Source organism: Oncorhynchus nerka, linkage group LG18, assembly GCF_034236695.1.
Source record: "Oncorhynchus nerka isolate Pitt River linkage group LG18, Oner_Uvic_2.0, whole genome shotgun sequence".
Taxonomy (NCBI): Eukaryota; Metazoa; Chordata; class Actinopteri; order Salmoniformes; family Salmonidae; genus Oncorhynchus; species Oncorhynchus nerka.
Genome location: NC_088413.1, coordinates 46513936 through 46529322, shown reverse-complemented (window position 1 = coordinate 46529322; position 15387 = coordinate 46513936). Strand labels below are relative to the sequence as shown.

The following is a 15387-nucleotide window of genomic DNA, read 5'->3' as shown; positions in this document are numbered from 1 at the left end:
AGGGCCTCTTGAGTGTGCCACACACACACAGTGAGGGGCTCTTGAGTGTGTTTGTAGTCACCACTGTACAAATTAACTGTGAAGACGCACTTCCTCAGGTCTGCTGTTGCCAGCATCTTTCCACCCTCGCGTTCATTCATTACCTCCTCAGCCGGGTGACCAAAGGAGTGGAACGGGGGTGGCAATGAGGTACACTGATGTATTGCTCCTCACTCTGACTATAGTATACTATAGTATTCCTGTTATTGCGGATATGACCGTAGTATACTGTAGTGTTTTTGCTGACATGACTGTAGTATACTGCAGTGTTTCCAGTAAATACTGAACAGACATATCTGAAAAAACACGACAGTAGTCTCACGATGCCATACCTCCAGAATCACGTCATGGTCACGCCTCTCTTGGAGGTCTGGAAAATTTGTTTTGCAAAAACATTTTGAATGGCCCGCTGGCTCCCAACGGCAAAATTTTGATTGGATGTGACATTTCAAGAACCCTCTCCCCACACACCCGTAGAAGTGGTGCTGTGTGTTATGTGCACCACTGTTTACCGTCCGGGTAGTTGTTGCCTATGCTAGTTTTAAGTGCTAGTTTTCAAGTTATAACTGTCTCCCACAGTTATGCGATTTATATTTAGTGAAATTGAAAGTGGATTACGCTGGTAAAGTCAAACGTCACAACATGGTCAATACCGCTCTGGTGGGAAACCCTTTTTTTTACTAAATTGTTTTTTTCCCTCCATTCATCCACATGGCTGCTGGCGGCACTTTGCTACGACCAAAAATATTGTGAATATTGTCCATTATTTAATTTTTTTGAGCCAGTGGGAAAACCTATTCAAGTAAGTAAATACATGTTTTTAAATGATAATGTATTATTAGCTAGCTGGCTGGCTACAGTAGGCCACTTTGTAGGCTATCTCAACTGAGTTGCTAGCTAGCTAGCTTGACACACTGTTTAGCTAAGTGAATTAAAATGTCATCAGCTAGCTAACTTCCCATTAGCTAGCTATCTTGATGTAATCATTGTAAATTATAAACAGTCTCCAAATGCATTTGTAGATAACAGCCATGGAAGAGGGTGACATTGCAGTTCCAGCTGTCAGTAAACAGAGAGTGTAGGCTACTGGACAGGGCAGGTATCTTTGTGGGATGACGTTATGAAAAGTCTTAGATTTCAGCAAATCTGTCAAGGGCGCGACCACAGTAGAGAAGTTCCTATAAAAACGATGGTAATAACCAATCATCCCAAGAAACGCATCAGTTCCGTTTTAGTCGTTGGTGGTGGGAAAAGCATCAATAGCTACAACCTTAGCCTGAACAGGACACACTTCACTCTGCCCAACCACCTTTCCAACGTATGTAACGGTCGCCTGAGCAAACTCGCACTTTGCCAGATTGATCGTGAGGCGACCCGCAGCTAGGCGGTCGAACAAGGCTTGAATACGGGACAGATGTTCCTCCCAAGTATCTTCATATATCACTACATCATCCAGATAAACAGCGCACCCGGCCAGACCGGAGACAACCCTGTTCATAAGTCTCTGAAAAGTGGCAGGTTCATTACGCTGGCCGAAACTCGTAATCAAATAGAAGTACAGATCAGAAGGTGTAATAAAGGCAGAGATTTCACGAGCCCTACTTGTCAGTGGCACCTGCCAATAGCCCTTTAACAGGTCAAATTAGCTCACAAACTTAGCTGCTCCGACTTGATAAACGCAGTCCTCCACCCGGGGAAGAGGAAATTAATCTGGCTTAGTGACACTGCTTACCTTGTGGTAGTCCGTACAAAATCTGTTTGTCCCATCCAGTTTACTGACCAAGATACAGGGAGAAGCCCAACTGGAGAAAGAGGCTCTGCTATATCACTCTCCAGCATGTACCTGACCTCAGCATCCAGACAACGCAGTTTCTCTGAAGAAACTCTATAGAACCGCTGATGAATGGGGTCAGCATCCCCAACGTCAATATCGTGTTTTATTAAGTTTGTACGTGTAGGTGTATCAGAAAACAAACCTGGAAATCTCTGAATCAGACCGACCATCTCTTCCCACCCATCAACAGGTAGATGAGCGAGAAGGCTGTCTAAAACATCTAGTGTCTCTGAATTTTTCAATCTACCCTGCAGTATGCAATCGTTGAGACCAGGAACATCTTCCTCCCCATGCACGGACCTAGAATGACAAGAACCCAGCGAAATAACGGTATCGGCCAAAAGAACAGGTTTACCATCCTCTGTAGACTCTCACTGTTCAGCCTCAGAGGAACATACATAGAGTTTTAACAGATTTACATGGCACAGTTTGTGTGCTTTTCTCCGTTCTGGAGCGCCAACTAGATAGTTGCGGTCAGTGCACTGGCGCACAACTGTATTTGAACCTTGAAACTTGGCTTGAAAAGGAGAACCAACAATTGGCAGCAGAGCAAGAATAGATAGAAGTCCATGCACCCTATGTCCAAACACAAGGTAATTTGGACTGAAACCCGTGCTCTCCTGTGAAACCTCCCTAGCGGCTACCAGTAACCAAGGCAACCCCTCCTCCCAATCCTCATCCATCTCAGTACAATAAGCTCTCAACAAAGACTTAAATGTTTGATGGAAACATTCCAGCGCTCCTTGACTCTGCGCATGATAGGCGCTAGACAAATTGTGTTTAATATGGAGCTGTTGGAGAATCTGACCAAACAGATTAGAGGGGAAATTAGATCCTTGATCACTCTGAATGACCTTAGGGATTCCAAACAGTAAGATAAACTGAGTCAAAGCTTTTTAGCACAGACTTAGTCGTGATACACTGGAGAGAACAGGCAGCAGGAGACCTAGTGGTCTGACACATCACAGTGAACTACCCTTTTTAGAATGAGGCAGAGGACCAACACAGTCAATAATCAGATACTCAAAAGGTTGGCTGAGTTCAGGAATAGGAAACAGTGGTACTGGCTTAATAGCTTGATTAGGTTCACCAGTTAATTGACAGGTGTGACAAGATTTGATGAACTCAGAAACATCCCTCTTTAATCTAGGCCAAAATAAATGTCTTAGTATGCGATTGTAGGTTTTCCTCACACCCATATGTCCAGCAACGTCATTGTGAGAAGTTGTAAACACCAACTCATGAAGCTTAGCTGGTACAACAACCTGACTAATCGCCTCCCCCACAAAACAACTACCATGAGACACCCACTTTCTCATCAGGACATCCTCTTGGAGAAAATAGCCATGGTCGACATCTCCCAACTTTTCCACAGGCACAATTTGGTCACGCAACTCTTCTAATGTGGGGTCAGCCCGTTGCTCCTTGATTAGATCTGAGCGGGGTACAGATAACGGGATAACAGGGAAAGTAGTGACAGATTTCTTTGTGCCATTCTCGTTAGCCGGCCCAGTGACCAGGTCGCCACTGCTCATGGAACGCATCACTGCACACGCAGAGAACACCTCTGGGGAAACTCTGCACACTCTCATCAGGAATCCCTGCAAATGACGGCTTAGCGGAAACCACTAGAGATGGAAACACGACAGGCCATACACGCTCACCAGCCAAGTTATTCCCAGGGATAATGTTGATACCCTCAGTAGGCAACGAAGGACGCACCCCCACAACAACCTCACCTTTCACCAGTCCACAATCCAACATCAGTTTATGCAAGCGAACTGACAGAGTGTTCAAACCTATTCCCCTAATTAGAACACTATTCCCCAAATCAGTCTCAGCAGAGAAGGGTAAACGCAGACTCCAACACAAACGACTCAGAGGCACCTGTGTCTCTCAGGATCTTCACTGGCACTAGGTCGTTACTTCCTAACATAGGCACAAAACCCTCCGTAATGAAAGGTAAATAGTCTGGGTTAATATGGAGTTTCACATGCCCCTGGGCATGAGAGAGTGTGTCAGGAGTGAACTGATGTGGGACAGCCACTGCTAAAGCCATAGGCTTAGATTTAATGTAAGCACAAGTATTGAATTTACCCTTAGCCATGAGAACCGGACATTCGTTTTTCCAATTACTTGAACCTTGACAGTAGTGACACTCTTGACCAAAGTCAGCTTTACCACGGGATTCAGGCTCAACCCTAGTTGAATGAAACTCTGCCCGTGAACGAGAGTATCTCGTTGAGCGAGGCCCAAATCTTTCTGAACTTCCGCACTCACTCCGAATACGGGGCTCTGCAAAGACTCTTTTGTGAGTCAAAACATACTCGTCCAAAACCGCAGCTTCAGCGACAGTCTTTACTTTTTGTTCGTTAATGTGCGTGGCTATACGATCAGGGATTGTGTCCTTATTGTTCTAGCATAATCAGATCACACAGCCCTTGGAATGTCATAACTGCAGAGGCGGAACACCATCGATTTAACTGTGAAGATAACTCAAGCGCAAACTCAAAATGAGTCTGTTGATCATCGCTTTTTTTAAAGTTCTAAATCGTTGGCGGTAAAGCCTCAGGAACCAATTCGTAAATCTGGAACACAGCCATATTAACCTTATCATAAATGACATTGTCGGCTACACTAAGAGCTGAATATGCTTCCTGTGCTTTACCAGTCAACACACACTGCAACATTAAAGTGCTATCAGAATCAGGCCAAATCCTAGCATCAGCAACACGATCAAACAACTAAAAGAATGTCTCAGGGTCCTTCTCATTAAATTTTTAGTTTTTTAAAGTTCCCAACAGTATAAAATGTGTCTGGGGCACGACTGAAAGAGGAGCGACCCCTAGGTAAATCTGGGTCAACTTCCCAGAGCAAACTCGCCCGAGATCTTTCCTTCCCTATAACCAACTCTAACCGCTCTTGTTGCAGCTTGATTTTAGCACGCTTCAAATGCTGTTTAAATTACAATCCCTTTTCCTACTTTACATGATCATGCTCTAGCTTCTCACGATCATGTTCTAAGTTGTAACAGAAGCCGTTATTTCTGTTCTTCAAAGGACAGACCACTAGGTCTAACAGATGGGGCGGCCATTGTAACGAAACAGGGAGAAGGCGAATCCTCGGCAGAGGCTGCCCAAGTGGTAACTTCAAGAATACCACTCCCCATCAGATTGGCTTTCAATATCAACCTAACATAATTTTTTAGTTCATCAGTCATTTCAACCTTGTAGTGTTCAGTGACCTTCAACAGCTGTTCTTTAGAATTATGTACTAACAGTTTCTCTGATGGAAAGTGAATGAACTCATCTACGTAAGACGCCATAGTCACAAGTAAATAATTCTTTTTTTTATCTTGCTTTTCCCCTCTGCTGAGCACACCAGACCGGACCACAAGAGAAATGACAATCACACTAAATGACAATCACCCTGTGCACCACAGAAGAGAGATTAGATATATATGGAGCTTCCCTAAAACCTACAATAACTCAACCCTAGTCTTCATGAGGATTTGCAGTGGAAAATTACACACTGTAGCCCGCTGGCAAGGGAAAAAAATACCCAGCACGCTGGCAGATTTCCCCAAGCCACGGATGTGTCCCCGAGACAACTGCTCAGTCCATGGACACCACACAAAAATAACAAACAAAATAACCATGCTCAAAGTATTCCAAAGTGAAACACTTCGCTAAGTCTAACAGGGGAAAAAGAAAGGCTATAGCTCCGGGTAGCACGTGTCACTACCCTACCCAAATCACCCACTGAGGTACAGAGCCGATTGTACTCACCTCCTCGGACCGATGTCCCAACAGCAAGTAGACCAAGAGTTTCCAGCCTGGGCAGGGTTCTAGAAACTAAACAATGTACTCTCTCCAACACAGAACACAACAAACTATCCACCGCAGTGGCAAGTTTACCTAACAATTAAAGGCAACCAACACGGGGCCTACCAAACATTACAACTCAAAAGCTGTAACAAAAGTTGCAAACAAAGCACCTACAGAGTTCTCAAACATTAACTCCACATTTTCTCCCAAACACAACACACATACAGCGCCCAACGACACTAATACTAGTCCTTCATAATGCAACAAAGTTCTATACGCCAAAATGTCTAGGAACCAACCTTATGATCCCGGACAAGCCCCCACTTGTCATGAACCGGCTCAAAGTCTGTAACAAAAAGGGAGACAACGTGGAGATAAGGAATAACAAAAATATATTTATTAACTGAAGTAACATAAATACAATTAACAACAGTGTCTGTAGTCAGTAATGTAAGTGAGTGGTTGCGTGCATAAATGTGATAATGAGGGGTGTGGAAAGGTGCTAAAGCAAACACACAAAATGGCCATAAAAATGCCACAACCAAAATCTAACCGTGTGTTTGCATGGAGAGTCTCCTCAATAAATGGGGAAGAGGTGTATTTATCCCGGGACACACCCGAGCCCAAGTGTGTCCCATTTCGCTGATGACCCTCCTGGTTCCGCCCATCAAATCCTATTAAGGAAAACAAGAGCAAAGAGAAAGAATTCGGCAGACAGAGCGGGAGAGTCATCACACAATCAAGGAAAACGTTATGTCTGGCGCAAACCCAACACCTCTCATCACCCCGAGAACCCTATCGGATGGAATAATGGCTTAATACAGGGACATTCCTGAGGCAATCCTCTTTTGTCTTACAGAGATTGGAGACTGGGAAGGAGGTTCACCTTCCAGCAGGACAATGACTCGAAGAAAACTGCTAAAGCAACACTCGAGTGGTTTAAGGGGAAACATTTAAATGTCTTGGAATGGCCTAGTTAAAGCCCAAACCTCAATCCAATTGAGAATATGTGGTATGACCTAAAGATTGCTGTACACCAGTGGAACCCATCCAACTCCAAAGGAGCTGGAGCAGTTTTGCCTTGAAGAATGGGCAAAAATCCCAGTGGCTAGATGTGCCAAGCTTATAGAGACACACCCCAAAAGACTTGCAGTTGTAATTGCTGCAAAAGGCAGCTCTACAAAGTATTGAGTTTGGGGTGGGGGGGTGAATAGTTATGCATGCTCAAGCAAGTTGTCTGTTTTTTGTCTTGTTTGTTTCACAATAAAACATATTTAGCATCTTCAATGTGGTAGGCATGGTGTGTAAGTCAAATGATACAACCCCCGTAAAAATCGATTTTAATTACAGGTTGTAAGGCAACAAAATAGGAAAAATGCCAAGGGGGGTGAATACTTTTGCAAGCCACTGTATGTAGCCAAACGTTGTTGCTATTCAGTACTACCAGCTGTACTACACCTGCACCTGTCGACAACACAAGTTGTTCTGCTTCCACGAGCACATCCAATGCTAGCATCAGTAATTCAACATGTGTTGTTAGCCCAGCTAGCATGGACACTGACAGTTGTGAATCAGATGCAGCCGCAGAGCTACTGCCCCCTTACCCGGGAAAGCACCGAACAACAGACAGGGACGTTGGACCATCGAAGAGGTGCAAATATGATGAGAACTACATTGATTTGGGGTTCACTTATATTGGGAGTAGTGCCTTTCCTCAACCACAGTGTGTTATATGTACAAAAGTACTATCTCACAACTTGATGAAACCGTCACTCTTGCGCAGACATTTAGAAACAAAACATGCCAATTTGAAAAATAAGCCACTGGAGATTTTTTGAGCGAGAATTAAGATAACTTTCGAGTAGTAAGACATGTATAAAAGCAACAGATACCATTAATAAGAAGGGTCTAGAAGTGTCTTATATGGTGAGCTACCGAGTGGCTAGGACAGGCAAGCCCCATACTATTGTGGAGGACTTAATTATTCCTGCTACCGCGTATATGGCTGGGACAAGCGCTGGGGGAAAGGCCAAAAAATATATACAGACAATGCCTTCATCAAACAACACTGTTTCACAACGCATCAGTGAAATGGCAGGAAATGTTTTGAAACAATTACTGCTTTGCATACAAGCCAGTGAATTATATGCGTTACAGCTGGATGAGTCAACAGATGTGGCAGGCCTGGCACAGCTCCTGGTATATGTCTGTTACGTTTATGGGGGGTCAATTAAGGAAGACATCCTCTTCTGCAAACCACTGTAAACCAGGACAACAGGTGAGGATATTTTTTAAGTACTGGACAGCTTCGTGACATCAAATGTACTTTGGTGGTCAAGATGTGTTGGTATCTGTACTGTTGGCACAAAATCTATGACAGGGTGACATAGTGGAGTGGTAACGCGCGTGCAAGAAGTTGCTCCCGACACCACTTGGGTATACTGCAGCATCTACCGAGAGGCTCTTGCTGCCAAGGGAATGACTGACAGCAAGAAAACTGTTTTGGACAATGATTAACTTTGTTAAAGCAAGGCCCCTGAACTCTCGTGTATTTTCTGCACTATGCAATGATATGGGCAGCGACCATGTAACACTTTTACAAGGGGCAAAGTATTGACACGTTGTTTTTAATTGAGAGACGGGCTTACATTTTTCTTTACTGACCATAATTTGCACTTGTCTGACCGCTTGCACGATGACAAGTTTCTCACAGGACTGGCCTATCTGGGTCATGTTTTTTCTCGACTGAATGATCTGGATCTAGGATTACAGGGACTCTCCACAACTATATTAAATGTGTGGGACAAAATTGAGGCTATGATTAATACGTTGGAGCTCTTCTCTGTCTGCATTAACAAGGACAACACACAGGTCTTTCCACCATTGTATGATTTTTCGTGTGCAAATTAACCGAAGCTTATGGACAATGTCAAATGTGATATAGTGAAGCACCTGAGTGGATTGAGTGCGCAATTACGCAGGTACTTTCCCAAAACGGATGACACAAACAACTTGATTCTTTATCCCTTACATGCCCTGCCTCCAGTCCACTTACCGATATCTGAACAAGAGAGCCTCATCAATATTACAAGATGCGGTTCTGTGAAAATGTAATTTAATCAGAAGTCACTGCCATATTTCTGGATTGGGCTGCGCTCAGAGTATCCTGCCTTGGCAAATTGTGCTGTTAAGACACAAACTTCCCACGAGCTGGGTTGTGACAAAAACTCACACTCATTCTTGTTTAATAATTGTATTGTATAATGTGTGTGTGGCAGGCTTGATGGCAAAAAACAACATCTGAGAGTGCGCTGACCCAGGTGCTAGAGGGGGTATGCAGCTGGAGGTTTGAATGTCTGAAGGGCTACGGGACTATAAAAAGTTTGGGAACCACTGACTTAGACAATTAGATTTGCATGTTTGACAGATAACACACATTAACAAGAGTTCACCAAAATGACTTAGATCTGTTACTTCCACTGGATAGGTTTCTGAAATGCAGTGCTTGGCTATCAGAGATTAGGATGAACAATTTAACAAGATGACCAAAAACAGTGTCAAACAATACTGTACTTCTGAAGGTAGAGAACCGTTAACCACTGCATATACATAAACAATAGATATTTTTGAAATACAAATGACTTTACAAAGGCAACTTATTGGAGGGCGCTGCCAATAAACTGCCTGGACCTCAAACCAGCAAAGCCTCTCCAAACAAAACAACTGAAAATGGTGGCTTTACATAATGAACACCTTGAATATTGTCACACATGAATAAACTCACTGATGGTCAAACTCAACACATACCATTCAGAACATTAGAACACATCCCAAACGTTTCTTCAAGACCGCATGGTCACAAAATAAACAAATTGCACCGGCACCGTACAACCTACACAACCACAAATGGCCTTCCAGGTATACAGCTCTCACCTGAATTCTTCTTCTTCGATGGGGTTTAACGGCAGTTGGCATTCAATGTCAATGGTGCTGTACCGCCACCAGCTGGATGAGTTATTGAATAAGAAAAGTCAAAAAACATTCTGGGAACACGATGGACACTACTTACCCTTGCCACCTCCTTCTCCAGGGCCCGCCAAGAATTCAGAGGCATGTTCACCTCCACAGTTGCAGCATTTCCCTTCATCTGCTATATGATATTCTTCCCTTCTGCACACACTTTTGACACATGACCAAATCACTTTTGACACTTGACCACTGCACCACTCAGGAGGCCTCTCATCTGAATGCGACCAAGGTGTTATTTTATACATTTCCTACATGTCCTCCCTAATAAGGGTGCACAGGGAAACACTGGACCAAAACTTTGGTTCCTGGCCTGTCACACAATATTCTTCAGTTACAAGATTGTAACTGAGGTTTAGGTGAGGGTTATGGTGATGCCCATCTACTGTGGGACTCCTGTTAAAGAGCAGGTGGAGGCAGAGATGCAGTTCAGTTTAAGAGTCTTTATAGATTCAGGAGATTATACATGACTGGGAATGATTGACAGTTGACATGAGACTCATCTTGAATTGAGACTTGGTTGGCTTTGTATTGAATATGGTTTATCTAAAAGGAGACACCGATAATAACTGGCATAAACAGTAATGAACATACATAATTAATTGGCTGTTAATGGCAATAATCAATGACAATGTTCAAATGAAATGGGCATATAAATGGGTAAAGCTATGCATAAATGTATAGCAGCAGTTAAAAATGAATTGCTAGAAAGGGGGTACAATAGCATGCCGCATGGTAGGCCGAAGCTATAGCGGGCTAATTTATCAATGGCTACATAGCATAGCATGGCAAGCAAACAAAATATAAAATAAACAAAAGTAACAAGCGTAATTGGGTCGCTGAGCTATGATCCACCGGGTCAGATAAGACTGGAGGTGTGGCTTAAGGGGGGCGTGGCTTTCACAACCAATGAGAGTATTTTCGCACACATTTTTAATTAACATTATTTAAATATTATAACAAAGTGGTAACTATCCCAACATTGGATGTTCATAGGCACTTAACTCTTAGGGATCCCTTCACCCCCCTTCCCGCTCGGATCCCGTTAACGGGATTGATTTGACAACATCCAGTGAAATTACAGTGCGCCAAATTCAAAAACAGAAATACTCATAATAAGAATTCACCCGCCATACAAACACATGAAAATCAGATTTCAACCAGGCAGGTGCTACACAAAAATCAGAAATAACGATATAATTCATGCCTTACCTTTGAAGATCTTCTTCCGTTGGCACTCCAAAATGTCCATAAACATCACAAACGGTCCTTTTCTTCGATAAATTCCTTCATTATATCCCCAAAATGTCCATTTATTTGGCGCATTTGATTCAGAAATACACCGGTTCCAACTCGTCTACAAAGTATCTAATAATTACCTGTAAACTTGGTCCAAACATTTCAAACAACGTTCCTAATCCAAACTTATGTATCCAAAAACTTAAATAATCAATCAAATTTAAGACGGGAAATACTGTGCTCAATACCGGACAAAACAAAGTGAAGCGCGTTCCAGGTCATGCGCTCCAAAAGACTTGAGTCCCTTTGTGTGACACATGGAAAGAACAGGGCTACTTCTTCATTTCTCAAAGGAAAAACATCAACCAATGTCTAAAGACTGTTGACATCTAGTGGAAGCCATAGCAACTGAAAGCATATTTCTATTAAAAAGAGCTTCCCATAGAAACCTAATAGAAAACACATTGAGCTCAAACATTTTTTTCCCTGGATGGATTGTGCTCGGTGTTTCGCCTGCCAAATCAGTTCTGTTATACGCACAGACATTATTCAAACTTCAGAGTGTTTTCTATCCAAATCTACCAATAATATGCATATCCTTGCTTCTAGGCCTTAGCAAGCCGTTTACTTTGGGCATGCTTTTCATCCGGACGTTAAAATACTGCCCCCTTGCCCAGAGAGGTTTTAAGGAACTGATACTCTTGTGTAAGCCTTATTAAAGCTACAAAAGTGTCAGTGCTCAACCTTAACATGTGTTGACAATTACAACAAAACAGATGAACTGGAATGACATCATGGGTGGCCAAAAATAACTATCTGAAAGCCATGCCTCCAACTAGCTGATTCAAAATAATCAAAAGTGTGTTCTGTCCAATATTTACCCAAATTCGATTGTTTTTAACCCAGCATATTTGGGGGGTGAGTGTAATGAGCATATCAAAGGCAATTCAGAAAAAGTGCAACAATTATTAGCGTGTCCATTAGCACTACAAGTACCGAAGACAACAGATCAATATTGTAGCTCTCAAACTCTAAGCGGCATTCTGCTGTTTCCCTACAGTTTTCAGCCATTAGTTTCACCCACGATATTCCATCAGAGAGAAAGAATCCTTCAAATATAAAAGAAAACTTACTGTAGAATTTTTGCACAGATCCATACAGCCATTGGCGCCTCAATCCAACGAAACTACACTTCCGTTACACTTCCCCAGTCACACGCTTGAGCTAATTATCACATGCGGTCGCCTCGTCTTCTGTCTGTTTTCCGTAAAAACAAGCACTGTAACATGGAGATATGGCTGTGTGGGTATACTAACCTGATAAGATGTGTATCAATTTAACCTTTTGTTATTTAAAAAAAAAAAAGATTTCTCAATGATATTTAAGATAAGGTCCTTATGCTTCCAAAACCGTACTACAAGCAACGCTTCCGGAGACACCTGAAACCCCACCTCTTTAAGGAATACCTAGGATAGGATAAAGTAATCCTTCCCCCCCCCCCTTAAAAGACCTAGATGCACTATTGTAAAGTGGCTGTTCCACTGGATGTCATAAGGGGAAAGCACCAATTTGTAAGTCGCTCTGGATAAGAGCGTCTGCTAAATGACTTAAATGTAAATGTAAAATGTAAATGTGTTAATGTTTAGATTGAGAATAAGGACTCTTAACAAAACTCCCCCGTACAGAAGGTGCCTTCGTCCAATGACTTATGTGTAATTTAATGGAACTGAGAGTCATGATCAAGGGATAGGAATTCTGTACAAAGATTCAAAACCAACTGGCAGTTCCTTTTGGGTTTACCAGTATAAATCAACAATTATCAGACAACCAGTAATACATACCCAGATAGTGGCTTGCTCCACTCGGGCAATCATAAATATGGTAGGTATTTCAAATGATCCTCTTTGATGATATGTGACTTAAAGTCCTAAGTATTTATGATTGAGTAGAGCAAGCCCCTATCTGGGTATGTATTATTGGTTGTCTGATGATTGTTGATGATTTATACTGGTAAAGCTGGTTACTGTGCTCTGTGACGTGGATGTGGGGGAGGGCATGCGTGTCACGTGTGCCCTCTAGAAAACCACTATGAGTGTTTGCACTCAGGCTAGAATGGAAGGTGACCGGTGTGTGGGAGAAGAAAATATCTGTATAGTTCAAAAGTTACTAGCACTGAAAACCATGAAAAAGGCATAACCCTAGGAGGCTGAGATTCAAAAAATAATGCACTTAATTTTATCCATGCTCAAAAGAAAACAAAAGGTGAAAGTGCAAGGTGCGGAAAAAACAAAAAATGAAGCATATGTTTCAGCCTTATGCCTTCATCAGTGCTGCACAAACAAATTAGGAAGACAAGTACTTAAGGAGACACACCTGCTGTGCGTAACAAGCGCAACAGGTGCAAGTGTATAGTTGATTAGATACTGGAGAATAGGGAGTCAATAAATATTCATATTAAGGAATATGTAGAAGAATATAGGAAACGGGCAATTCAAATGTCACATATAATTTGAAAAAGGCTAGGCTACAAAACAATATCAGAAGCAATAGATATAAAATACTCAAGTAGGCTAAACATCTCAGAGTGCTTGGGGGGACTGCTGGTGCTCATCCATATTGTGGCAGCTTGAGAAACATGGTCAATGGCAGAACTTAAGATCAGTCACAGCATGATTAGCCTCCTGAAAATGTCTAGCCACTGGTAATTTCAGGTCATTTCTTCAGATGGCACTGCGGTGCTCGTTGATGCGTAACCGTAGTTGTCTGCGCGTAATGCCAGTGTATTGCAAGCCACATGGCAGTACTGTAGATACACTACATTGTTAGATCCACAGGTAAGACATCTATTGATAGTGTACCCATCTGTATGGTCACGTGAGGACAGCGAGCGCTCTGTGGCAGGTGTGACCTCTATATAACTTTATGGCAAGGTATTTACTGTATGGGCAGGTTCGAGGGCACCTTCTTTCAATCCGGGTCCTTCACCCAGACAGAGTCGTTGAGCACAACAAACAACAACCACCAGTATGTGTAATTGAAATGGAAGTACAAGCCTTTTATCTTACAAAAAAGGATAAGACGAGGACGCCCATGCCATTATTTGTTTTGTAGAGTTGATATTGGCCGCAAAATGCTAACAGCTCATTCAAACAGCCATTTTGAGTGTATTGATCTTTTCTCTTTGATACTTGTGTTAATGGCCACATGTTAATAATTGTTGCACTTTTTATGCATGGTCTTTGTTATGCTAACTAGGCCTGCTTTATGGCTATACTTTCTACTTCTGCTAGCCTTATTGTTTATTTGCTTGCCGTGCTATACAGCCATTGATAAATGAGCCTGCTATAGCTTCGGCCTACCATGCTGCATGCTATTGTAACCCTTTCTGGCCATTCATTGTTAACTGCTGCTATATTTAAATAGTTTTACCCATTAAATGCTGCTATTAACAGCTGATTAATTATGTATGTTCATTGCTGGTTTTGCCTGTTATTATTTACACCTTTCTCTATCTCCTTTTATGTAAACCATACTCCAGACAAATCCAGACAAGTCTCAATTCAAAACGAGTCTCATGTCAATCATTCCCTGCCATGTATCATCTCCAGTAAACTGAACTGCATCTCTGCCTCCGCCTGCTCTTTAACAGGAGTCCCACAGTAGGTGGGCATCCCCATAACCCTCACCTAAACCTCAATCGGTTACAATATTGTAACAGAAGAATATTGTGTGACAGGCCAGGAACCAAAGTTGTAGTCAGTGTTTCCCTGTGCACCCTTGTTAGGGGAGGACATGCAGGGTGGGGTGGGGGATACGATGAGGCGTCATTGCTTTTTATTTCTGTGAGCAACTGTTTTGTGACCTTGCGGTCTTGAAGAAAATGTTTGGTGTGGTCTATTATGAATGGTATGTGTTGAGTTTGACTATCAGTGAGTTTATTCATGTGACAACATTCAAGATGTTCATTATATAAAGCCACTGAAATGTCCTTTTTGTTTTCAATTGGTTTGTTTGGAGAGGCTTTTCTGGTTTGAGGTTGATGCAGTTTATTGGCAGCACCCTCTAATTAGGTGATTTCTAAAATATCTATTACTAATGTAAATGCAGTGGTTAACTGTTCTGTCTTTTCTACAATCTGAAGTACAGTATTGTTTGTCACTATCACTGGTCGTCTAAATCAACAATTATCAGACAACCAGTAATACATATTTCAAAAGAAACTTGGTCAGCTGAATCGCTGTGAAAGTATTGTTGTATTTCAGAAAGCTATCTAGTATAAGTAACAGATATAAGTCATTTTGGTGTTCTCTTGTTAATGTGTTTCTAAAAAACAAACCTATCCTCTGTTTTAATCAACTTTGCTTGTTCTTTATATCTAGTTCTGTATGTTCTGGTTGAGGTGATCCACTCATTAGACAGTAA

At 42.2% G+C, this 15387-nt stretch overlaps 2 protein-coding genes across 4 annotated transcripts in view; one reads left to right on the top strand and one right to left on the bottom strand.

Moving 5' to 3' along the window:
- Positions 1 to 11056, bottom strand: part of LOC115145973 (serine/threonine-protein kinase VRK1-like) — a 44376-nt gene extending 33320 nt beyond the window's left edge. Inside the window, exons 1-3 of one of the 2 annotated variants that reach the window (XM_029687697.2) lie at positions 10939 to 11056; positions 6254 to 6374; positions 6000 to 6046 (exon numbers count right to left, since the gene is read on the bottom strand). In XM_029687697.2, coding sequence (XP_029543557.1) covers positions 6000 to 6046; positions 6254 to 6368 — 162 coding nt within the window. In that variant the 5' untranslated portion in view covers positions 6369 to 6374; positions 10939 to 11056. Of the gene's footprint in view, positions 1 to 5999; positions 6047 to 6253; positions 6779 to 10938 lie in introns of those variants that run through there. The other variant, XM_029687698.2, reaches the window with a different exon arrangement.
- si:dkey-288a3.2 (protein phosphatase 1 regulatory subunit 37) overlaps positions 1 to 15387 on the top strand; it is a 63419-nt gene that overhangs the window by 17706 nt on the left and 30326 nt on the right. The gene's annotated exons all lie outside the window — the stretch shown is intronic.